We start from the raw sequence: 25,265 nt of genomic DNA, 5'->3' as shown, positions 1-25,265 counted from the left end.
CTTTCGGCATCTCCCTGTTCACCGTCACCAAAGGTAATTTGCCTTACAGCTCAAGAACAAATGGGGATTCGTCTCTGGGGAATGCCAGAAGACACCTTCATCGTCAAGATATATTTGAACGGTGCTCCTAAGCAGGACGACAGTCCCCTCCACGGGCAAAGCAAACAGGAAAACATCATGTCACCCATCACAAAGCTAGTTTGGACAATAAATCGAAGAGTCCACAGGAGAACAGTGAGGAAAAAGAAACCCAAAGGAAAGAGAAACTCCACAAGCAATCCATGTCGCAGGCTTCAGACCACCTTCACACACCAACAGTGCTGCTCTTTTAGTTTCACACACTAACAGTTGCTCCGGCTGCTCCTGAACGAGCCCAAAGTCTTGACGTTCGCCGCCCTCAACACGTGCTGGTGGTATACCGCCGCCGCCAGTGCTCCGACGAAAGGACCCACCCAGAAGATCCACTGCACCGACGCATGCACAATGCAAGAAATTATTCTCATGAATCGATCGCTCGAGGCAAAAAGGAAATCACGTAATGGACTTTGGAGACGTGAAGAGACCGACGTGATCATGCCAGGGCTTGTGCCGGTTGTAAATGACGGCGGGTCCGAAGCTCCTAGCGGGGTTGATGCCCGTGCCAGTTATGGGAATGGTGGCCAAGTGAACCATGAACACAGCAAACCCGATGGGCAGAGGAGCCAACACCTGCACCACAATGACGAAAGCTTTAGCACAACGATCTCGTTCAGAGAAATGGAGCGTTCGTGTGGGTGCATGGATGACAAGTGAGTCATGCATGTGAGATGAATCACATACCGGGACGTGGGAGTCGCGAGCGCGGCGCTTGGGGTCGGTGGCGGCGAAGACGGTGTAGACGAGCAAGAAGGTGCCGACGATCTCGGCGCCGAGCGCGGTGCCCTTGGAGTAGCCTGGAGCCACCACATTAGCCCCGCCGCCGAACCTGTTGAACTGGTGTTTCATGATGCCCTTCACGATTCCGACGCCGCATATGGCTCCCATGCACTGCGCCACCATGTAGAACACCGCGCGCAGCAGCGACACCTTCCGCGCCAGAAACAGGCCGAATGTTACGGCCGGGTTTATGTGCCCACCTGAAGAGATCAAGCGAACGACAACATCATCAGCTTAACGGAGTGACTCTTCGTCCAAAAACCCGACGAGTTTAGAGTGATATGATGCCAGAACCAGAGATGCCGGCGGTGCAGTAGACGAGGACAAAGATCATGCCGCCGAAGGCCCAGGCGATGCCGAGGATGCCGACGCCGCCGCACTCGTCGTTCTGAGACTGGGCCTTGTAGCCGATGATGGTGGCCACGGTGACGTAGAGGAACAGCAGTGTGGCGATGAACTCGGCGATGACGGCCCGATAGAATGACCAGAGCTTGAGCTCTCCAAGGCCCAGCAGCGGCGCCGGCGGGGGGTCGTGGTAATCCTTCGCCGGCGGGTGCTCCGCCATCTCCTCCTTCGTCATCCCTGTCTCTCCCCCCTCCTTTCCGTTTCTTTGGTGTCCAAGAAGCGCCTTTGCTGCACTGACCAGAAAGCAAGAGAGGCTGCGGGGATTTATAGCGTACCACAGAACTGGCCTTCGCTTACACGAACTTTAATTGGTAGAGAGAGAGAGAGAGAGAGAGAGTCTGTGTCATTCTCTCTCTGCGGTCCTTTCCCCTCGTGCCATCTAACATAGCTGCTACAGAGGAGGGAAAGGCTGGCATCCGACACCGGTAAGCTATCCAAAATGGAGGAATGGTTCCGTGGTGAGCAGAAGGGCCGACGGGTAAGTACCGGATGGCCATCCACCCATGAGATCAGAGTGCAATATGAGAGATCATATTGACCATCGGCTGGAGATCACATGGCAGAGACTGACAGCAGCACCGGATCACGATCATGTCCACTGCCTCCCTCGAGTTGCAGTGACCTGGAAATGATCAGTACCACCTCGTGAGATCAAACGTTTATCCACTCTCACAGAAGCTGTCAGGCCGGTGTCCGTACGTACGTGCTCGTCGAACGAAGTGGAAGCCTTGCGATCGATCCCATCGACCGAGTCAAAATTGCCCACTCGACTCCAAGAGGCCTCCGTGGCGGCCGCCCACCACGGGATCGGTCGGGTCCCACGCAAAAGCAGTCCACGTGATCCCGCCCGCTCTTCGACCATTAGGAGAAGCCGCCGGATCACGAGGGGTCGATCGTACGGCTATTACGAAACCATACATTAACACAATGATTTGCATGCGATTAGTGACCATAATGTGTTTATCTCTTGTCGATTAAAACGTGGCAAGGACAGATATTATCTCATAAAATACATATAGTGTCGCCATCTTTCACATTGCCTTGTTGGCTTGTGTAAGAAAACAATGCTTTTAGTGCACCATATGATGGCTACTGCCGGCTTTCATTTTTGCCTAAGGCAAAAATGGATTATATGAAGATAATTAGGTGATTATGTAAAATAATAGTATTTCATTATCATTAAAGGTGGTTGTATGAAGTTTAGGGTTATCAATAGTAATCTTCAAAATATATAATGATATTAGTTTACTCAAGGGTTAGTACTTATGCATTAGTTTAAGTTTATCGAGCTACGAGTCAACATCTATATCAGATTGAATTGCAATTATCTTTTATCAAAATTGATTTTGACACATGAATTGCTTGCTAGTTGGAGATGAGGTGGTCCATTATTAGTTCTTTGCATTAGATGTGGTCAGGAATCGTCTTGCGCTGGATTACACATGCAAGTTTCAGACAAATGCAGATTGCTTTTCTCTTGTGTTGCTGCTACAGAAACTGGATGCTTGTAATACAGTGACGATGGGATCTTGTGAGGAGAAAAGAACCTACTGTGCCAATGCCAGACGTCGGTGTACTATCGAACCATTGTTCCGTGCCTTGAGCTGTTGAGATCAGAGGAACTCATCAGCGGAACTGAGTTTGGAAGATGAAGTTGAGTGCTTTGGTGCCGCACTGTAGATGAAAGTACCCTCTAAATTAATCAGGTGTTTGTTTGCAGCAACAATGTACTTAGCAAATGAAATATACAACTAATATTTCAGCTTGGACACGTGGAATCTCAAGCTTAATTTTATTTAAAATATTAAATTATTAGGATTGATAAGTATTTTGATATTTTAAAACGTGAAATAAAAAAAGCATAATATAAGAAAAAATTCTCGTAATTTTTTTTTATTTGACAATCAGGACTTAGTTTTTCTATAAATATCTTACGTATGTTTTGATAGAAGAAATAAAAAGTGAGAAATATGTTTGATATTTTTGGATTTGTTTTAAAGTTTCTAAAGATGATACTTTTTAGAGTTTTTAGAGAGGATAAAAGAAAAAATATAATTTTTTTGAGAGTTTATGTGAGAGGGAATGCAAAAAAATATATGCTTTAGTGAAGATAACTCAACTCAAGGGTCTTGCGATTGGTCTCGTATGCTAAAAATTTTGATTTTTCTATGAATATAAGTTGAATTTATCAAATTTCTAGTATATCGTTTGATTATTGATCTCTATGATTTGTTTTGATTTTTAAAATCTTTTCTTCCTTCTCGATAAGTTGAACCCAAAAGATTTGATGATCAAATATTTAAGAAGGATAAGTAATGAAGATTGTAAGAAGATATATTTTCTCTTAACATTCTATAAAAATGAATAAAATCTCACCAAAGAAGAGATTATTGAGGTTGGCAGGTATTTTACTATCCTTAGAGCTAACGTCCTAGTATAAGGAGGAGTTTTCACAAAGGAAGACAACTCTATATCTCAATTATCTCTATATTTTGATATAGATAAAGTAAGATATGAGGAATACTTTTGATGCTCCTGTGTTTCTCTCTAAGGTATTAAGAGAGGGTACTCTCTAGGGTTTCTAGAGAAAAAATATATAAATTCTTTAGGGTTTCTGTGAGAGGGTATACAAAGAAATACATGCTTAGTAAGAATAAATCAAGGTCTTATAATTAATCTTAGATAGAAAATAATTTAATTTTTTCATGGATATAGTCGGGATTTATCGAACCATGTTTATCTTAAGTCAATTTTTTGGTATGCTTTTGATTATTTATCTCCGAAGTTTTTTTTTTAATTTTTTGGAATTCATCTCTCCCTTATAAAGTGGTATCATAACTCAAAAGATATGATAGCTAGAGATTCAACAAAGACAATTCAAGGATTTTGTAATTGATCTCACATAGTAAAAATTTTAATTTTTTTTATTGATATAGGCAGAATTTATCAAACCATATTATTATTGCATAGATTTTTTGATATATCATTTGATAGTTGATCTTTGTAATTTATTTAAAGTTTTAAAATATTTTTCTTCCTCCGTAATAAAATGATATATGAGTCGATGATGAACTTTGACTTTTTTTCATGTAACAAAGAATTTGATTTTCTTTATAGATATATGCAAGATTTCATCTTGTATCAACTTTTCAATATATCATTTGATTATCAATCTCTTTGATTTATTTTATTTTTGTTTAAATCCTTTTCTTTCTCTCCAAACAAATCTTATAATATATTAAATTAAATTAGAGTTTTTGTCGTGGTACAAAAATATAGACTCATATTTATGGGGTGAATATTTTTGTTAATCATGATTAGATACATGAACCCTAGTTAGTGGAGTTTGTAAGATATCGAAATTTATAATATCAACATCAAATCCTAACACAATATAGGTTAGCTTCTCTCTCGGATATTGAATGTCTTACTCTTACTAACTTAAGTGTGGATCTCTTTAAGTACTAATACTACTCACGTTGGGACATCCAATCCAGGATTTTAGATCTGAAAATTGAGTGCGACATCATTCGTAAAAGGAGATAAATCATGTTCATATGTAGAAGAGAGTCTTATTTATGTTACTTGTACTATGCGAAGATAAAACTTTGATATATTGTTGTAGCTGTGCTTTTGCTTCACGTGTTAAATCAAGTTTTGATTATTATTATTATTTTTGCATTTATTCCATTACTGCTTCGGAAATGATTTAATTAAACAAAACAAGAGATTTGTCTGTTGATCACAATTGAGAGCAAATTCAAACCAATTTTATGAGTTTGAAATCATATGTTTCCTTATTATGAATAAAAAAGTACAGAAATCAACACTAAGCATACAAAATGACATTAGAATAAAAAAATTGTTACAGCTGCACTAAAGAATTGAAATATATATTGAAAGAAAATTATTTTCTAAATGATTTGGGAATGAAATGAATGACTCGTATATTGACTTGGTCACGAAGAAAAATATTGATTGGATTGACTTGATCATAAGTTAGACATACATTGCAGTCAGATTGATTTGATCATATGTACAATTATATTCATTATTACGAGTACCAACTTTGTGTTTATGAATGTGTTCTTAGGGATCCATCGTTTTCCTGCCCATAAAGGCCCATCCCATCATTACATGCACAACTAAACAACATCTTAGTGATTAAAGAAATTGATTCCATACAAACTATTTTATGTGAATAATGTTCTTATTGATCGAACAATCCAATCCATTCCATTCCATTCTCCCAAGTCAATTAATTAGCATGATAAGGTCTGACTCGACCAACTTGAATTTAGCACCTGTCGCAAATCAAATATATATATATATATATATATATATATATATATATATATATATATATATATATATATATATATATATATATATATATATTCCACGAATAAAGAATCCCTGATCGAAAGATTCCATGAACTTTGATCCCGTGCAATTTGATCTACTCAGACTTGATTGCGATCGCGTTCGGCTCGACCCAAATGCGGTCCGACCTAATCTGAATCGCCATTCGCTAACATCACGTAACGACGAGACCAGTTCGGCGATTGGATTCAACCAACCACCGTGCTGAGGACCGGGTGGTCAGCGGACAAAAGGGTAAATTTGGGGAAGTGTCCGGGGTGTTTCCGTCTCCCTATCACCTACCACCGTATTCTTTATAAGCACAGCAATTCCAACGAAGAACTACGACCGCCCCCCTTCTCTTTCTCCCAAAACTAAACTAACTCATAAAGAAGCGAGAGTGCGAGGGCGGCGAGTTTCTTCTTCTTCTTCTTCTTCTTCTTCCTTCGTGTCTCCCTGGGTTTACGTGCGCGGAATCCTTGGAACGAAAGAGGCGCAGGCATTGCCGGTGGCTTCCGCAGTACACGCCCTGCGAAGTTTCCCCGATCCCCCCCTTCAAACCCTCCCCTTTTCGCCCACTCTCTCGCTTGCCTCGTCCGTTGGGAACCCTAAGCCTGGGCCACCCCGATCATGTCACGGGCATCTGATCCCTCCTCTCCCGATCATGCCGAGGGCGCCTCCCCCTACGGGCCCCCCTCCTCGCCGGCTGCGGCGTCCCCTCCCCCGGAACCCTCCCGTCGCTCCTCGGTCCCCGCGGAGGCCTCTGGTGCCAGCGCCTCCGCCCCCCCGACGGCGGAGAACGAGGAGCACGGGACCGGCGGCAATGCTGCCGGAGACCGCGGGAAGAGGCCCGCGTGGAACGTGCCGGCCAATGGAGCGATCGAGGTGGGTCCCGTCATGGGAGCGGACTCCTGGCCCGCGCTCTCGGCTTCCGGGTCGAGGGCGTCTGCCAGATCCTCCTCGTTGGACTCGTTGAAGGTTCTGGCTGAGGGATCGTCGACCGCTGCCCCCCTGGTGCGATCCCTTATTCTTTGAGCTTCTTTGTGCCTACGATCGCAAAGAAATATTCTATATTTGTTATTTCTGTGATTGAGATTTTTGGGTCTTTATCGTATCGATGAATGTAGAGTGATTTTTGTGTGCATGCTATTAGGGGTCTATGATGAACGCTTACCAGCTGAAGCTAAATGCTAATAATACGAACCCTAGGTCTATCCCGAACTATGATGTGCTTGCTCCCCAGGAACCTAATCCGAACCCTAATTTGATGAAGAGCGATGCCATTAGCAGCAGTTCATCATATAATCACGGTCCTGGAGCACCTCAACGACCTTCTATTCTCTCGGAGATGCCACCAGTCGGTGTGGACAAAGGCCACGAATCTTCTCCTGAGGGCCTTGCTAGCACTGGGAATAGCAATTCGGATCAGCATAAGAGTGATGAATTCGCGCCACAGCTGCAAAGAAGCAGCAATCGTCGCAGAGGTGGCTATAGTGGCAACCACAGAGGAAATTATAGTGGTGGTACAGGTAGCAGTTCTCACCATGGTCGCTATGGAACCCGGCATGATCATGACCGGGGAGGCTATGATTGGAACAGTCCTAGGGGTTTTAGTGGTAGAAATCCACATAGGTCGATTCCATTGGCTCAACAGTGGGGACAGTCGCGACCTTTCATTCGGCCACCACCACCACCACCACCACCTGCTATGGCACAATTTCTTAGTATGCCGCCACATATATGGCCTTTTGTGAGCCCCATGGGCTACCCCGGTAAGTTGTGTCTCTACTAAGATGTTCTTGTATTTTGTCATTTCTGTTTCAGAGTTCTGATGATCTTCATGAACTTCCTACCAGAAATTCCTCCTATTTATTATCTTCCCCCACCTCCTCCCGACACACTTGGGAGCATGCCTTTCATCACTCATCAAGTATCCCCAGTGAATCCTTCAGCAATGTTTCATCCTTCGGTAGATCATAAGAGCTTTATGCTGGTGAAGCAGATAGAATACTATTTCAGGTAGTATAAAAACCTCTATAGTAAACCAATATCTCCTTGTGCAGTTCCATGTCATTGTATTAATGGTTTTGCATTTCAGTCCTGATAATCTTTGCAAAGACTCTTTCCTGCGGAGGAATATGGATGATCAAGGTTGGGTTCCTATCTCCTTGATTGCTGGATTCAATCGGGTGAGTTGTTTTAAGTTACTTTGTAGCTTCTTCACATTTATTTTTGGTTATGACTTACCACTTGCCATGATAAGAAGTTTGGGAAGTCTGAAGTGTCCGTTATCATTATTTCTGTTTTAAAAAAATACAGATGCTTTGTCTTTGTCTTGGAATATAAAGCTGAAGAAGAGGACATTAATTTGCTTACCATAAGAACTTGGAATTTTGAAGGTCATGGAATCGAGTAATAATGAGTCTGATATCATTTCTATTTATTTTTCTTTTAATTTTTGTAAGTATGATGTTTCACTTTAAACTTTTTTTAGTATTAATATACTTGTTTTCACATGACTTAAAGGAAAGAGGAAAAATTGTTAAGAAACATGACTCATTTTGATAATATCGAGCTTTTGTCTTTTTAAAAAAACTTTTGCTTTTCTTTTTTATGGTTACCTAGTGATGTCAAAATCATAGTTATTTTGTTTTTCCTTCTCTTGCTCTTTTGATCAAGAGTTTGTTAGTGATTGCTTTTACAGAATAAGAATTTTGTGGCTTGGTAATTCTTGTATTGATATTGCTTTCGGACATTGAGTTACATGAGAAGCATTCTGCCAATTTATCTTCAATTATTCTTTTTCAGTAACTTTTTATGTATTAAAATATTTAAAATTTCCTGTGGCTAATTTGTTTTTATGTTATTATTTATGCTCTTCTAACCATAGTTTTAAATACAGGTTCAATATTGTTTTGACAAATTAAGAGACCAATATGGTATCTGGTATATGATAGTGTATTTTGACCTATATTGCTCCGGAAGTGGAAGAATATGCATGAGAGAAACAAGAAACATAATTAAGACTCAAACCTAAAGAAGCATTGTTTTAATCAAGGTTCTTAATCTCGTATCGTATCGGTGTACCGACCTTTACTCGATATGGTACGGTACGACATACCGAACGGTATGCTTAAAATAGGCATAAAACCCTTCGAAAATATCTGAAAAATAAAAAAAAAGTTAGGATAAAGTTTTGAATTAGTGCTTTCGAAAAGTTAAGATTTGAAAGCTTTTGTTCGATGAAACCCGTATCGGAAATACGTTTAACTTGAAATATGAGTAAATCAGTTAGTAATAAGAATAAAAAACATAAAGGAAATGCAAACCGATTTATAGTGGTTCGGATGTTTCGACCTATGTCTACTCCCGATTCCTCTTCTTTCGAGGCCATCGACTTTCACTATCGATCTTTTCAATGGGCGAAGATCAACTACCCTTTTTACAACGCTTTCTCCTTTTCACAAACTCAAGAGAGAACCTTTACACCCTTCTTTTACAAAGAGACCTTACTCCTCCCTTAGAAAGTCTTCTAAACCCTAGAAGGAGGAAGAGACTCAATAATTCAAGAGAAATTATAACACTTTTATCCTCAAGAATTCTTTCCCCTTTTTACTTTTTTTCTTACTATCCCAAGTAAGAATAAGTGGGGTATTTATAGGACTCAAATGACTTCAAAAATGGAGCCAAAATTTAAATCCTTGGGTTTTCGGGGTACTAGAGGTTCCATCGCCTGCCACCCTGTGCATTGGCAGTACCACCACCCAGTCTGGGCGGTACTACCATCGGGTTTTTCGGAAAAGTACATTTTGTACTTTCTAGCTCACAAGTGGTTCCATCGGTTGGCCTGGTGGTGCCACTGCTTAGCCCAACTTCAGGTTACTGAATTGACCTTCCAATAGGCTCAATGGGCCCCTAATCAAGTTGGCATGGTTATACCCAAAACCAACTCAATTAAAACCTAAACTACTTTGATCAAGACACAAACGATTACAAACATGAATCCTATGTTGTCCGACATGTCATTTGTTCATCCAGCGCTTCGTCCGAATCTTCGACGCATCGTCCTCTCTTTCGGTGTATTGCTCGATTCATCGGCATGTTGACTTCCCGTAACATTCAATTTTCTTGGTGCAATGTCCGAATCTTTTGGCCCGATGCTTGAACTCATGACACGAAGTCTATCTTTCGGCACATCGACCAATCCTTTGGTCCAACGTCCAATCTCTAACATGATCCATTCCGGCCCAATGTTTGATTCTCCTGTTTTAATCGTTTTGTCTTTCTATGATCGAAGTTAGTCTTGCATCACTCAAATGCTCATTAGATCATAACTTCATTAATTGATTTTATCATAAAAATCCGAGATTTAATAGGTTCATGCACCACCATCAAATTGTGTAGATAGGACCAACGACTCCCTGACGTCGCTACCATCATCAGTCGAGACACTGCTGTCCACGTCACTGCCATGTCTATGGATTAAGCGAGTTGTTGAATGCTATGCCTATGTCCAGTACAGGGTGGTAACGGTCGAAATCGATCGGCACTAGCTAGTACAACCCCGTATCGCCCGATACGGGGCCAAATGCTTGATATCGCTTGGTAGCGGGCGGTTTGCATGTCGGTTTGTCGGCGGATTGGTACATACTGCCTGTACCGAGCAGTACGGTATGGTATTTCAAACCTTGATCTTAATATCAGAATTTATCATCTTTTTCCTAAACAAAAGTATATGATGATTGACCCTCCAAAAAAGTAAAATAGCCAAATGCTTGATATCGCTTGGCGGCAGGCGGTTCGCATGTCGGTTTGTTGGTGGATTGGTATGTATCACCCATACCGGGCAGTACTGTCACGGACTTAGCTGAAATTGCCAAAGTCGTAAGGCACTCTTGCGGCAAAGTCATGGACTTAGCTGGAGTTGCCTAAGTCGTGAAGCATCCTTGCGCCAACTCCTCGGACTTAGTTGGGATTGCCTAAATCATGAGGTGCCCTTGCGACATATGCGTGGATGCAAAGGGTCAGTCTAGTTGCAACCTCGTATAGGTCCCGAAAGATCTGTAAAACAAAAAGTTGATTATATTGAATACGAGCAACGGACAAGTCCCGATGTCTGACGAAGAGGGAAGCTTCACAAGCAATTCAGCGAGCACCTTGAGTGCAAGAGAGAAAAGAGTGGAAGGAGAAAACAAGGACTTTAGAAGGTAGAATGAACAATTACAAGTCCACAAACAACTGCTTACCAGGTGCCGGACGCGAAGGCAAATTCTTGTCAAGTTAACGTGCGAACTTGTGAAGATTGTTTAACGTTTTACAATATACCAAAGCCCCATCCAACCCTGTGCCACCCGGGGGGTTCTAGGGTGCTGAGATGGCTGACATTTTGTGTGCAGCTGTGGTCTACAGAAAACAGGTCGTGGCATGCGGAAACATATCCATTTTAGGGTAGTTTTGCCCGGCGCAGTGAGCGGTCGCACTGTAGTGCTGCAACCTGTTCGAACATGCATTTTTACAAGCAAAAACACATAAAATCAAGGCAAAATATGCTGCAAAGCATCTGTACATGTATGCAAAAGCGATGAACTGTCACGGACTTAGCTGGTTTTGCCTAAGTCATGCGGCACCCTTGCGTGTCCGTCCGCAAAGGTCAGCCTCCCCGAAGCCTCCCCTGGTCCCTTAGGACCCACAAAAGAGAGAACAAGACAGAGAAAACGCCTCACTCGGGATCCACAAGCAAACATGTCCGAAAAACACTTTATAGACAATGCAAATTACAAACAGACTTTACAAGCTCTGAACAGTTGCACAACAAAGGGTAAAATGGTCCATTACAGACCGAATATCTCTCATACGTGTCCACATGACACAACATTTATTTACAAGCCTAAAGTGGCCACCAACCCAACTAAAATGGGACTTATAAGCCTTCGGTCGTCCCTCTACATGCTGTACAAAGCATGAAGACACCAAAAGACACGGACATACATAAGCATTACATCAAACACCCTGTTTAGAAGTTTGTCCGTGACATTCTCCCCCACTTCTTCCTTCGATGTCCTCGTTGAAGCCTTTGCCGACACTGCAACTCCTCGCTTTTGCTGAGTCTTCAATCTTCTGCTCCAGCTACAATGCGCCTCTTGGCTCCCAGCTGCTCTCCATTGCTTGTTTGTGAGTAGTCGAACCTTTGATCCGCCATGCTGCTTCAACTCACCAATGACTCTGACTCCGGTGTGGGGTTGGCTGAGTTGTGTTGACCCTTGTTGATTCCTGCGGATCCTTCAAATGAAGGAAAAGACCATCCTTACTGCACCAGTCTCTCAAATGCCTCATGCTGCTTGAACTGGGTGGATGCTTGTTGGAGCTTTAACGAGCATCGTCTCGCAAACTTCTGAAGTTTTGGGTCCTTCCTCCATAAAATTTGCTCATTGACTCTTCTTCCACTTAGTTGTCACATCCAAGTAGGTTCGCATCACTACCGCTTTCGATTGGCATTTCGTTGGGAAATGAAGCGGACAATCTACACTCAGTAACACTGATCACCATTGGTGAGGATTTGACAACTATTGTCTTCCATTATCGTCGAAGGGTCTTTGAACATATGCAGAGCTCCTCTGCTGGATAGATAAGAGAATTGGGATACTCGGTTTCGCCCATTCTCTTAAGAGTTGAGAAGGCAAAGGTTACTTGACTTCGCCCGCCTCCTCGAGGTTGTACTCCATGCATCGAGTTGGTTACTGGCCTTCGCCTGCTCTTTGCTCACACTTCTGAAGCACTTGAAGTGTTTGTACTCATTGCGTTGAGTTAGCTACTGTGATTCACCTTCTCAATGCCATTGAACTTCTGGAATGCAGGAAGTTTTCACCCCAACTTGGAGTAAGTCTCTAATAGATTTGGTCGCCTCTGGGATTGTACCATCTTCTCCATCAACCCTGCCGCCTACTCCTTTGAGTAGCGAAGGTACAGCACCGCGTACTATCTGCTTCGTTCCTTGGTCGTGCACTCTTGCATGACCCGAAGTCCTTCAATTTCGGCTATCTTGATGAGAAACTCGTTGACACCGGTCTTACGAAGTTCCATGGCCTCTGCCCTTCCGCCTTGTCCCGGTACTTGGAGTTTGCCTCTGCATGCTCCACCTCCTCGGCCCCTTTCACGACCAAGCGCTCTCCCTCCATGAGAGCAAGGGATCAATGACTTTCACGGAAGTCCCGCCTCTGCGGTACCATGGCGCTGCCATGCCCATGGCACTACTATCCGTTGCCTCGCATTTGCATCCCTTTCCTTCACAATCAGTAGATATGCCTCTGTGGCACTCCTCCGAGTCCACCTCCATTCTAACTGATGCTTGATTTTGGGTAGTAAAGTCCCTCTGGACTCGTCGTTGCTTCCTCGCCCGTTTCGACCCCCTGCTTCAACACATCTGTGTTCTCCAAGCAGCTCCTTTTGGTCGATGGAAAGACAGACTGCAACTCTCATGCATGGCCTCTGCCATCACGTTGTAGGGTTTGCACCGATTCTGCTCTCCTTAGCTTCCTTGGTAGCAACGTTCGCTTACTCGACCTTGTCCTCTGACTTGTCGAGCTCCCTTAAGCGAATATGAGCTATGGAGCAGTCCAACTCTCCAGCTGCTTCGATAATACCGCTTTATGACCAAGTCCCTCCCATGGGACTCACTGGTACTTGCATTCGAACTTTTCCCTTGGTGGAACACAGCCCCCATATGCTGATGACCAAGGTTTTCATCCGATGCAAAATTCGATGCACACACGGAAGACCCGCCTCTGCGGTACCATGGCCTTCACTCCTTGAATCCATAGCCCTTCTTGCCGTCGTGTTGTTTACCGAAGTGGAGCTTCTAGTAGCTCCCGATCATACCTCCGTATGATCTAGTCCCTCACGGGACTAGATTGTGTGCATCGCATTGCCACGAACTGTTCTGCCACGATCCGCTGCACCATGTCGCCTCCTGGTGACATCTCCATTGCATTCTGATCCTTGTGGGATGAACTCGAATTGTGGCCCCTCCATGTGTGGCCTATGCCAAAACATCGCAGGGTCCCTTCCACCTTCGATATTGTTCACTCCTTTGGCAATCGACCTTCATCCACCCACTCTTGGGTCACACCAAGATGAAGCACCGCTCTAGGACAGTCCGTCGCCTAGTAGCTCCTGAAGTCCCCCGACTTCGTTGCAATTAGTGCACCATTGTCTGGATCCTGGGCCTCTGCCCCTACCAGCACAATCTTCGCTGCGCACTGCCTCCTTCATAGCAACTTGAATGACAACACTGTGGCATATTCTTCAAGAGTACTCGCCTCTGCGTCCTCTTGCCCCGTGCTAAGGCCTTCTGAACCCAACTTCGCATCCACAAATTGAGTCGCCTTAGTTCCTCCATCAAATGCTCCTCCGAGATAAAGTGCATGTGCCCAGAAGCTCCCTTCGTCTTTGGCACCATGCAAGATGAGTCCGCTCCGTTAGAATGAATGACCCATGGAACAACATGATCCTGCTTTTGCCTCTGCAAGAGTTCATGTCCTTGACCTCTGTCCAAGGAAAGCACTATGCCTCTGCCCCATGTTCCATCTTCTATGCTGGCTCCCTTCATGCGGCTTGGGTACTTTGTCAAGTTACACCCAAGTTGTTCTGCTCCTCGTTTTTGCATTGAGTTGATGGTGGCCCTCGCACCCACTATTCCACGGGTCAGCCCTCCCTTGAGTCCGATCTCCATATCGACTCCAAGTGTGCCTTCATTTGTGTTGCTTTGGGTCGCTCCCCCACTTGATCTCGCAATGCATCCACCAATGCATTCTCTCAAGCGAGATCATGTGACGACTCCTCGCCGCTTGCTCAGTCCATCGAGCTTCGTGGGGTTGTTGGTTGTTGAGGTACTCCTCTTCAACTTGTGAGGTCCGCCCCACATGATTCTCCCTCTGGAGAGCCGGGACTTATCCCTCCTGGATAGCTGTCCCGTTGGAGCAACATCTCTCTTCGTTTCGGAGACCACCATCCCCTTGGACTACTCCGATCTACTGAACAAACTGTGCATTGTTCTGCCTCCTGCAAACGCACTTGCTAGATTGCGACTCCACGTCAATACAGCCCCCGCTGCACCCCTCAAGGCCTAGCAACATGCTGAACTCGTTGCACACTTCAGCCTTCTACGGACGTATCCTTCACATGCCGAAGAGAATGTTTCAATGCTCCATGGCGCCGAGTTTCGGTCGCCTTGGGATGGCCGCGAACATTCCATCATCCGCATACAAGCCCATGCATGAGTACCAAATTCTTCGAGCTAGCAATTCCCCTCACCTCTGTGAGCTTTGCATAACTCTTTTGGTCGTTGAGCAACTCATTCCACCTTGGATGGTCTCATCTTTTACCAAGCGTATCGCTTGTCTTGAGCACCATCAAGTATGGTTGTCAACGTTGAGCCGTAGCTCAAACTCAGCCATCCCAACCTTTATGCGCTTCAGATTCTTCCAAGCTTGCCTGTTCTCGTGGTGCCTCTTGTGCGAAGGGTTGGCCATTCCTCTGAGTGCCAATCTCAGATGCCCGCTCCTCCGAGCGTCTCCTTTTCCCTACATCTCCATGCCCGTTTTCCCCTAAACGGTCGCGCGTGTGCTGACTGCCCTAAACGCAGCCCCGCTAGGTCCCCCACGTTTGCATGCTAAGTGTTTTTATGAGTGCTTGTCCCGCTCTGATACCATCTGTCACGGACTTAGCTGGTTTTGCCTAAGTCGTGCGGCACCCTTGCGTGTCCGTCGGCAAAGGTCAGCCTCCCCGAAGCCTCCCCTGGTCCCTTAGGACCCACAAAAGAGAGAACAAGACAGAGAAAACGCCTCACTCGGGATCCACAAGCAAACATGTCCGAAAAACACTTTATAGACAATGCAAATTACAAACAGACTTTACAAGCTTTGAACAGTTGCATAACAAAGGGTAAAATGGTCCATTACAGACCGAATATCTCTCATACGTGTCCACATGACACAACCTTTATTTACAAGCCTAAAGCGGCCACCAACCCAACTAAAATGGGACTTATAAGCTTTCGGCCGTCCCTCCACATGCTGTACAAAGCATGAAGACACCAAAAGACACGGACATACATAAGCATTACATCAAACACCATGTTTAGAAGTTTGTCCGTGACAGAACAGTTCGTTGAACCAAGTTGTTGCGGATGCGTGACGACCATTCGTGATAGTATGACATGATATTTCAAACCTTGGTCTCGATATCAGAATTTATCATCTTATTCCTAAACAGAAGTACATGATGATTGACCCTCCAAAAAAGTAAATAAACCAACGTATATTGTTGTATGAGAGAAACAAGGAATATAAACAAGACCCAGTCCTAAAGAAGCATTGTCTCAATATCAGAATTTATCAGCTTATTCATAGACAGAGGTACATTATGATCGACTGTCCAAAAAACGTAAATTAAACCAATGTTTATTGTTGAATCTTACTAACTTTTGCTTTCCTTGTTCTCTCTTTGACTCTATACACAACAAGCATAGACACATCCTAGGACTCCAATGAATTCTCTTGACCCAAATATTATGGTAACTTGATAAGTTCTTTTATAATTGAAATAGGCTCTAATCTTATCAAATATCTCTTGTAGTCTATTAATAAAAATATGTAAGAAAATACTAAAAGACTTAGAGAGAGAGAGAGAGAGAGAGAGAGAGAGAGATCGATCTTATAAGATTGCATCAGGATTTTTTTGTTGCAGTGGTTGTCCTCAAGATCACCTAATATCAAGTCACATTAGTCTTAATGTTAAGATTTGTCTTAGCTTCATGATCATCGTGAATTTGATTGTAGATTACATTCATGATTGTATTATCTTGTTCGTTGTAAAGAGAATGTTGTGGATAAGAATTTTTGTTTTATAAGTATAAAAAGGTTAGAAATTGGATGAAAAATAAGAGAACTTAAACAAATTTCAAGTTAGAAAGAGAGAGATGGAGAGGGAATTCCTGCTCATTTCTGAGAGTCTTTTTATGTCTAGTTACTTTTTTTTTTGCTTTTCAGAATTGTGGCAGTTCTGTTGTAGGACTTTTCTGATATTTAGTCCTTATAGAATCGTGATCATTCCATTCCCCTATGCATGCCAATATAATAAAAGTGATCAATAAGACAGATTGGTGATCAAGAGGTAAACTTGATTGCATGGTTTAAGAATGTAAAGAGAATTTATGTTGAAAGACAAAATACCACTAGTCAAGAGGTACACCTAATTGCTTAATCACATGATTTAGATTGTATAGAAATTTCTGATCTGATGTCTTTGTTTCAACTCCACAAATGAAAATTGATCATGTGTATCATATCTGGAAAGTATGTACTGAAAAAACTCTGTAGGATGGTTCAGCTTTTTGATTATTCATAACTGCATTAGGTTCTTCTCTGCTGCATATTTCTTCTTGTTTTCTGAGTGCATGGGTAATTAATTGGTGCATGCTTGTAACCATCTTCCCCACTAGTGGATTTATGGGTCTCATATGTGACTCTTTTGTTGTAAGTTTGTCATGTGTTTCTGAAGCTAAGCAAATTGAAGGATTAGACTCCTAAGCATGCAGATGTATCTTTCTAAATAACTGGATGCTGATGCATGTAGCTGATCAAGAACTTTATTATTTCAATACAATGTGTATCTTACAAGCACTTGGACAAACTGTCTCACTTTTTTTGTTCATTTGCAACTGTCTTTTGGGGTTTTCCACCTCTAATGATAAAGTTATTTGCTTTAAATGCACTACACAAACAATCACGAACATTAGTTATTATTTTCTCAGGCAAAGCCATAGCAGGAGAGATTATTCACCTTGTTACTACCAAAAGTTGAGATAACAAGTCTTGTTGGTTAAAATAAGAATAGCTTACAGCTGTAAAAAAGAAATAGAGAAAAAGAATAGCTTACAACAGTTTGCATATAGTTATCCTATTATGCTTGGTGTTGAGCAGATGCTGTGTATAAACATCTTAATTTCTTGTGATCATTGTGTTCATGTCCTTGTAGTAATTGCCTTTGATTGGTAGTCCAGATGTGTGGGTGAGATGGGGTATATTACATAAATGCATTCTTTTGGGCATCTTTCATGTTTAGATGTGATCAACATACTATGTTGACTTACTGTGCCTCGTGGATGGCAGGATAAAACCATTATTCTCTGTAGGAGCTGGATATTTTTTTCATGCTTAAAGCATTTGCTCATATCTCCTTTTAGTTCTTTTGTGTTTTAATAACAACCTTCTCTTTCATCATATTCAGGTCAAGCAGTTGACGGAGGATATTCCATATATATTGGATGCTGTACAAGGTTCAACAGTAGTGGAAGTACAGGTACAACTTACACCCTTTTCACTTCTTAACATCTTACTATGTTTTATAAATTCCTTAATTTATTTCTTGAGGAACATAGAATTAATTGATAACTAGGTGCCTTTTATGAGATTGTGGCGACGGATGCAAAATCTGTCGATCCAAAACAGAGTAAATTCCTTAATGTACTCTGTTTTAACAACTTCCACACTTGTTGATACAAAATCTGATGCAGGGTGAGAAAATAAGGAGGCGTGGCGATTGGATGAGATGGACATTGTCATCAATTCCACATCAATATGAGATTGCTTCCAGTGCCCAATCTCCACGAACACCAGACCACGATTCAGTCATTGCTCAGATGCATGCCTTTGGACTAGAAGAGGGTTCTTCCCTACATGGTACAAGTCAGATTCATGGGAACCCTCTTAGTATGAGTCAGACTCATAATGAGATGCCTAATAGTAGATCGCCATCTGGGAGTATCGACAACCAGATGCAAGATGCTCCTGCTGAAGATGGAAACAGCCAATCATCACTGCAATGAGTCAGAACTATCTAGTCTGTGTAAAGATCAGACCGGAGTGATTTGCTTAAAATCAATCCATGAAACGGAAGAGATGAGCATGCGATCCTTTAGTTGACGTCTTTGCCTTCAGCTGCAAATGCTCAACCAAGATAAAAAGGGGGAATAGAAGGAAAAAGGAAGATTTAGATATAAAACAAAGGCAATAATTTAAATCCAATAGCTTGGTTGACCGACTACTGCTCTCTAGCTGTATAGTTTGGTTTGACTTGGGCTGAATGGTGCTTTCTGACTGGTGATACTCATTGCTACCGAGTTTTGGGTCTCCTTTTATTCTAATCCCCCACTATTTTTGGGTCATACACTGCCATTTTTTGGGGTAGAAATGGATATTATCGGTTCTTATGTTCCAAGAGCTGGTTTTGTAAAAATGGCTTTATTCCTAGCTGGAAACCATTCCCTCAAATTGCTGACGGTGTTTGTGATTCTCATTTTCTGTCATTAAAGATTCTTTGTTCGAATGATGTGTAAATTTTGTTCTTGCTGATGGATTCTGGTTATCAGAGTATATGTATGTGTCGGGTTAATTCAGGGTCAAGTGCGTCTCCGATCAACTCAATTTTATGGAAGACCTGACGTAGTGGTGCATTAAGGCACGGCCAGCTGATGGTGACTTTAGCAAAGATTGGGGTACCATTTATGAATAGTGCACTAGTATTTATGCTTTCGCTCGTGATGTTAAACAAAAATACATGATTAAATCTTCTGCTTTCAAACTGAAGTGTAGGATGTGTGAGATGGTGGCGTGATTTTGTTTTTGGACGTACTCTGAGAGGATCATTGATTGATTACTCGATAGGAATAATGTCATAGAAGTGGTTCAGGGTTGTTTATTCCTAAGATATTTCATAGAATATTTTGTATATTTATGACCAGATATAAGAGATTATTTTAGCATAGTTGCAAAAGGAGCACTTTTCATCACTTATGTTTACATGGATCTAAATCGGATTACTCGGAGGGATCTAGTCGGGACATCTCTCTTGTTCTTTTATCTTTGGGTTGGTGATATCTTAGGAGCTTGGTATTTTTACTTTGGAGACAACCTAGATAATCTTATGCACACATAGCCTCCGTATGACATTCAACAGGATGAAAGAATGAGATAGAGATTGTCCCCCATCGGTCTCCCTACATGGAGAAGGGTCCAAAACAAGCAGTTGTACGATATCTCCTTCCTTTGTCAATCACGTAGAGAAAACATTAAGGAGAAATTAGTTGTTAGTGGCAGTTGAGAGCTATCTCATCGTAGAATATTTTGCTCCTATATAACCAGATATAAAAAGCACATTTTAGTATAGTCGCAAAGGAGCATTTTTACTACTCACGTCCACATGCACCTATCTCGGGTTATTAACTTGGGTGTCGGAGAGATTCGGTTGGGAAACCTCTTCCGACCTTGGTCTTTGTATACATGGTATCTCGAGAGCTTGACATTTTCACCTTTGAGGTATCTTGAATAACCCTGAGTATACGGGTTTGGACTAAGTTGGACTGACCAGAACGTCAACGATATCTTTCTATAATAACTCCCAAGTTAGTGATGACAAGTTCATTTGATCTTTATATCATCGTAATTATGTTTAAAAAAGCATTAGGTGCCAAAGTCTCAAAGGCGATATGTGCTCGCATAATCATATGTCCGAGTGAAGCAAGGTATTCCCGAATATTAAAATTTAAAAAATATATATCATAATCTGTATCTGTAAATCGAGAAAGAGAGGAAAGAAATCGATGAAAGGCTGTGCAGGAAGATAGATTACAATCGATTATGGACAAAGTTGTAGATGATGAAGAACAAAATTATCGCCCAGGCTGAGTACCCAACTCTTTTGGGTCGAGCGCACACCTAAGATGTCTAGCTAGCGCCTAGGCTTAAGCATGCGCTCGAATGACACATGATTGAATCCTGCATCATAATCATCCTTTCATTTATGTTGTCGAGGCTAATCATGTGATTTGGTACATATAATACCATCTCTTATTGTTTAATTAGCAGAAAATATGTTGTTGCTGTGAAAATAATTAGAGTTAATAATATGTCATCCACATCATCATTTACGTATGGAGGAGGGCCTTTTCATTTGGCACTCGTTAGAATCAGTACATGAAGTTTAATGTGTTTATGTTGGGTAATCCCAATTCTGATTGGTTAAATAGAAAAAAGAAAGGAAATCTCTCTATTCTGTTGAGAAAAATCCTCTATTCTGTTGAGGAAAATCCTTTTTATTTCTTCAATAAAGTTTCTTCAATAATTATTTAATGTATTGAAGTATTTTTATTTTTTTAATAAATTTTTTTTAATAATTATTCTTATTTTCTATTCTTTTCTTCAGTAGCTTAACTAACATCCTCACGAGTTTCTTTTAAGTTTTTCTTGTAAAAGCCAGGCTCCATTTTAGTGGATTCGCCACAGCGTTGCATGCTTTGCTTCCTTTCCTTCTTTTTATCTTTTTGGACCCCTAAAGAAGATTCTTCGGTTGTGCATGTTACATAACTTTCTCTATATATTCTATAGAGAGAGAAAGAGAAAGAGAGATTGTAAATAACTGTGTTCGATTACTTACTTCCAGCCATGGCACTGCCAAGACAGCACAAATAGTTTATCCGTTTCATAATCCAGCTCTCGATCCAAAACAGGAATATTAAGTATTTCTACTTTTGTGATTCATTCGATAAGATGCTGTCTTCTTCGACTTTACTCCTTCTAAAGTTGTTCCATCGAGGAGAATATGGTTCCCACATATAAAGCTAGCTAGCTATCCTTCCTTCCTGCTTTCTTGCGGTGTTTCCACGAAAAATACGCCATGACGATGAAGATACCAAAAGGTGCAGCGAAACACGGAGATGCATTCCGGTCAAAAGTAAAATATACCTTATCAAAAATAAAAATATGATATTAATATTATTTTTTGGAGGAAGGAAACAGAATAACATTGAGGGTGCAAAATTCACCAAATAAAATAAGAAAACAAATTTCAAGGAAATGAGGACTACTAGACGACCATCAGCCCGTCACAGCTTGACACCTACCTACCTCTCCCTGTGAGAAATATCTTTTATGAGTTCTTCGTCTTCTTGACTTACTACTAATATCTTTGCTTTCTTTCCAATCAGTTTCACAGCCCTTTTACCTACTCATTTACGAATAAAATGTCAGATGAGCTGTTGGGCGGATGCTTTCAGTCAGATTTGGTGCACGATCTTGAGAGCTCAGCATCTTGCATAGGGTTATTACTGTCAGCTCCTCCGACGAAAATTACCCCCAGTGCTGTAAATTTCTAGTACGGTCTCCGAACTCTCTCCCCCCCCCCCCCCCCCGGCCCCCCCCACCTGATTCGAACGTTGAATCCGTACCGAGGAAACCTCGCAAGCAAAAGGTCCGGTTTTTGTTGGCCTCAGAATCCCTCCTCGATTGACACTGCATCAGATACCAGAATCTCCTGTGTCGAGTGCCGCCCGGTGGTGGCCGTAGATTCTCCTTGTCTCCCCCTCCCTGCCACTTCGGCCTCTCTCTCTCTCTCTCTCTCTCTCTCTCCCACTCGGTGGATCTACCGACGCATGCAGACGCCGCGCAGTGTTACGGAGGCGTCACATCCGACATGCACGCTGCTGCCTGCCCTCGAACACCCCAAAATATCCATCTTGAGGACGCCGCACATTCCCTCCCCTGCCGTGCCCAAGGCAGCCACACTGGGCTCGGTAGGAGCTCAACCCCGGCGTGGCGGAGGCCGGACGCCACTCCATGTGAAGCCTGGTCTTGGATTTGACAGATGATTATTACCTCGGTACTACGGCTTGGATTCGTTGTAGACCTGATGATGAGACCAGGGAGAACTACTGCATGCTGTGTGTGAAGCCATTTAAGCGGGGCTAAACCTGTTGCGTATTGATTAAGTGGGGGTGGTGGTAATCTGCAGCGTAGTATAAAGCGATGACACGTTGGTCTTCCTTCCCGGCTCTTCCATTGCCTTTTATACACACGGGCAGGCCTCCTCAGACAAGCCATTCTTCTCTCTCTCTCTCTTACTGTGTTGCCATGACCGATGATGGGGCAGTCTCCTCTGCAGGGACCTCTTCCTCCTCTCCATCCAGGCCACCCCAAACCCCCAGGAGGGCGATGGAGGAGGTGTGGAAGGACATCAGCCTCAGCAGCCTCAACCAAGACGTGCCTTCCGCTCCTCCCCCGTCGTTACTCCACTATCATCACGCCTCCGCTCCCACCGCCGCCGCTTCCTCCTACGTCAGCGGGATCACCCTGCAAGACCTCCTCTCCGGTGCCTTCACGGAGGCGGATCTGATCCCCCCTGCATGCCCCCGCCGCCCTGCCGCCCTCAGCCTCGGCTCCAGCCGTCTCGGCCCCAACTCCAACTTTAGCAACAGCGGGGGCTCCTCCTCCAGCGGCCGCGCCGGTATCGTCATGATCAAGCACGACGGCTGCGGCAATGTCGCCGACAGGCGGAAGAAGCGGATGATCAAGAACCGGGAGTCGGCCGCCCGGTCCAGGGCCAGGAAACAGGCATGCACGACCTGCTTGAACCCATGAATCGGCTTTGCCTTCCTCCCAACTCTGAGTTCCTGAGTTGTTGCTGCACAGGCTTACACAAATGAGCTGGAGAAGGAAGTGAAGAATCTCGTGGAAGAGAACAAGAAGCTGAAGCTGAAGCTGAAGCAGGAGGAGGTACTCCTGTAGACTGAACTGCTTTTCCATGTCTCCCAAATCTAACTCACTGCTGCTGCTTCTCTACATGTGCAGTTACGGAAGCAAACGATGGCTGCTCAGCTTCCTGTGGCCAAGAAGCGGCAGCTCCGAAGAGCCTCAACAGCTCCATTTTGAAGAAGACGAGAACAACAGCAGCAGCAGCAGATTCCACCACCTCTTTCTCACTTCTTACAAGACAGTAAGTTGAGTTTGTCACAGGTTTTGCTTCTGCAGGGATGGCAAGCTTCTCACAGAGGGACATGGCAGTTTTCCAGTATCTGGATCTGTTCCTTCTGTTTATATCTCCCCCTCCCCAGAAAAAAGAAATGTTGTCTGTCTCGTGGGCACATCTCTCTCTCTCTCTGTGCATATACATATATGGACATATCTTGCATGTCTCCTCTTATCACAAGGTTGTCTCCTGTTTGCTCTTTGGGCAGCAGCTAGAGTTTGATGATGGTTGTGTTTCTTGCCAAAGATCAGCTTGTCTGCTTGCAGTGTTTTTTCGCTGTCACCCTCCCTCTCTTCCCTCCAGGAAACCCATCTTTGCAACAATTAACAGTGCATCTTTGTTAATCCTTAACTGAACAAGAGAATCCACCATCACTAGATCAAGACAGCCACCTACTAGTCTCCTCTCCACCTCCTAATCTTTTTTCTCAAGGAAGCACCAACTGGTAGGCCAGCCTCTGTTGACATGACACACGAGCAATCTACAATCAGCAATGCATAACATAACCATCTGCTTAGAGAGAGACAGACATATCCAAACAGGATTTAGTGAGGCGAAGTTTTCAGGATTACTGCATCAGATGATAAAACCGTACCACTGTCTGTGCCGTCTTTTCCGGCTCAACGAGAGATCCAATGGTGATTCTCGGAGGAGCCACCCAGAGCCCACCACCTTGTCTCCAGCCTTTTGTCTTCGTCTCCTTTTCGTGCTGAAGACGTGCACCTCCTTTGTATCAGTGAGCCTTTTTATATTCCTTTCTCGGAAACTGTACATGATCTAAATATCTCGGTCACCAATGTACTAAAAAGCCCAGAATTTTCCTGCTTTGATTAATATCACATCACTGATGATGTCTGAACCACCACACTCGAGTTCTCCTGGGCGTCTTTCTTACCTGCGAAGGAAGAAGGACCAACCTAGGAAGATTCTCCAAACGAAAAATCATATCAACTTGAACCCTGCCACTTTCGATCTTTATAAAACATACATTTCATCAAACAAATACTGTGTGAGAGTAAAGCAGCATGAGCAGTTGCCCAGATATGGTCCTCAGCTTTAGAAATTCTCATCTTTATTCTCTAAGATGACCTTTTTCCACCCACTTTTTTTTCTTTCTTTCTTGTTAGAATCAGGTATTCTTTTTCTCCAGATACTATGTTTCAAAATAGCAACTTGCTATAGACAAGAACAATAGTGTGTTTGAGTTCAGGTATAAAAGAAAACGTAGATAAAAAAGAAATAAAAATTGTATGCAGGTGAGGCTTATGTAATGCAGGAAACATATACCGAGTGAGTAAAGACTTCATGACACAATCAACAATATCTACCAAACAAGTGTTACACAATCATAAAGAAGATTCGACTTTTTTTGCGATTCTTCCTCCTAACGAGCAAAGCTGATTCTTGAGGTTAAACATATGCATGCTTGTAAACTATTAAAAATCTTATAGCCTATCATAGATGTGGACGACTTAGAGATGTAGTCTATTAAAAAAAAAAGTGATTAGGTTAAGATGATTAGACAAGCCTATAGTATATCCTATATCATCACACTAAATGGAAGGAAAAGGAAATCTAAAGGTATCCATTAAAATGGGAAAGATAATGTGCACGTACCACAAGAAATGAAATTTAAAGATATCCAAAAAGAATAGAAAAAGTAGACTGCATGAGAGAGTAGGATGACATTAGATGCACGAGAAAGCCATTACCACTTCAGCAATTTC

The 25,265-nt window shown here is 42.8% G+C and overlaps 2 protein-coding genes across 3 annotated transcripts; one reads left to right on the top strand and one right to left on the bottom strand.

The window, feature by feature from the left end:
• Positions 1–180: 180 nt before the first annotated feature.
• LOC135588817 (aquaporin PIP2-7-like) lies at positions 181–1,567 on the bottom strand. Its single transcript, XM_065081148.1, has 4 exons — positions 1,210–1,567; positions 820–1,115; positions 568–708; positions 181–464 (listed from the first exon to the last, which is right to left on the bottom strand). Exons 1-4 carry the CDS (start codon positions 1,493–1,495, stop codon positions 342–344), a joined length of 846 nt encoding a protein of 281 aa, XP_064937220.1. The 5' UTR covers positions 1,496–1,567; the 3' UTR covers positions 181–341.
• A 4,468-nt stretch (positions 1,568–6,035) lies between these two features.
• Positions 6,036–19,091, top strand: LOC103995559 (la-related protein 1B). 2 transcript variants are annotated; one of them, XM_009416164.3, is made up of 6 exons: positions 6,036–6,696; positions 6,926–7,454; positions 7,539–7,701; positions 7,781–7,871; positions 17,968–18,039; positions 18,254–19,091. In XM_009416164.3, exons 1-6 carry the CDS (start codon positions 6,313–6,315, stop codon positions 18,563–18,565), a joined length of 1,551 nt encoding a protein of 516 aa, XP_009414439.2. In that variant the 5' UTR covers positions 6,036–6,312; the 3' UTR covers positions 18,566–19,091. The 2 variants fall into 2 exon arrangements, with proteins under 2 accessions (XP_009414439.2, XP_009414437.2); XM_009416162.3 differs by having other exon boundaries at positions 6,836–7,454.
• Positions 19,092–25,265: the final 6,174 nt, after the last annotated feature.

The sequence above is a fragment of the Musa acuminata genome, chromosome BXJ1-8 (genome assembly GCF_036884655.1).
Source record: "Musa acuminata AAA Group cultivar baxijiao chromosome BXJ1-8, Cavendish_Baxijiao_AAA, whole genome shotgun sequence".
NCBI lineage: Eukaryota > Viridiplantae > Streptophyta > Magnoliopsida > Zingiberales > Musaceae > Musa > Musa acuminata.
This window is presented reverse-complemented; position numbering and strand designations above follow the sequence as displayed.

What these genes read in the sequence shown, in the direction of transcription:
- LOC135588817 (XM_065081148.1), bottom strand. Translation starts at nt 1,495, where the DNA reads ATGACGAAGGAGGAGATGGCGGAGCACCCGCCGGCGAAGGATTACCAC. An exon ending in CTCGCGACTCCCACGTCCCG is followed by an intron (nt 709 to 819) that starts GTATGTGATTCA and finishes ATTGTGGTGCAG; the next exon opens with GTGTTGGCTCCTCTGCCCAT. An exon ending in ACAAGCCCTGGCATGATCAC is followed by an intron (nt 465 to 567) that starts GTCGGTCTCTTC and finishes GCGTCGGTGCAG; the next exon opens with TGGATCTTCTGGGTGGGTCC.
- LOC103995559 (XM_009416162.3), top strand. Translation starts at nt 6,313, where the DNA reads ATGTCACGGGCATCTGATCCCTCCTCTCCCGATCATGCCGAGGGCGCC. An exon ending in CGTCGACCGCTGCCCCCCTG is followed by an intron (nt 6,697 to 6,835) that starts GTGCGATCCCTT and finishes GCATGCTATTAG; the next exon opens with GGGTCTATGATGAACGCTTA. An exon ending in CAGATAGAATACTATTTCAG is followed by an intron (nt 7,702 to 7,780) that starts GTAGTATAAAAA and finishes TTTGCATTTCAG; the next exon opens with TCCTGATAATCTTTGCAAAG.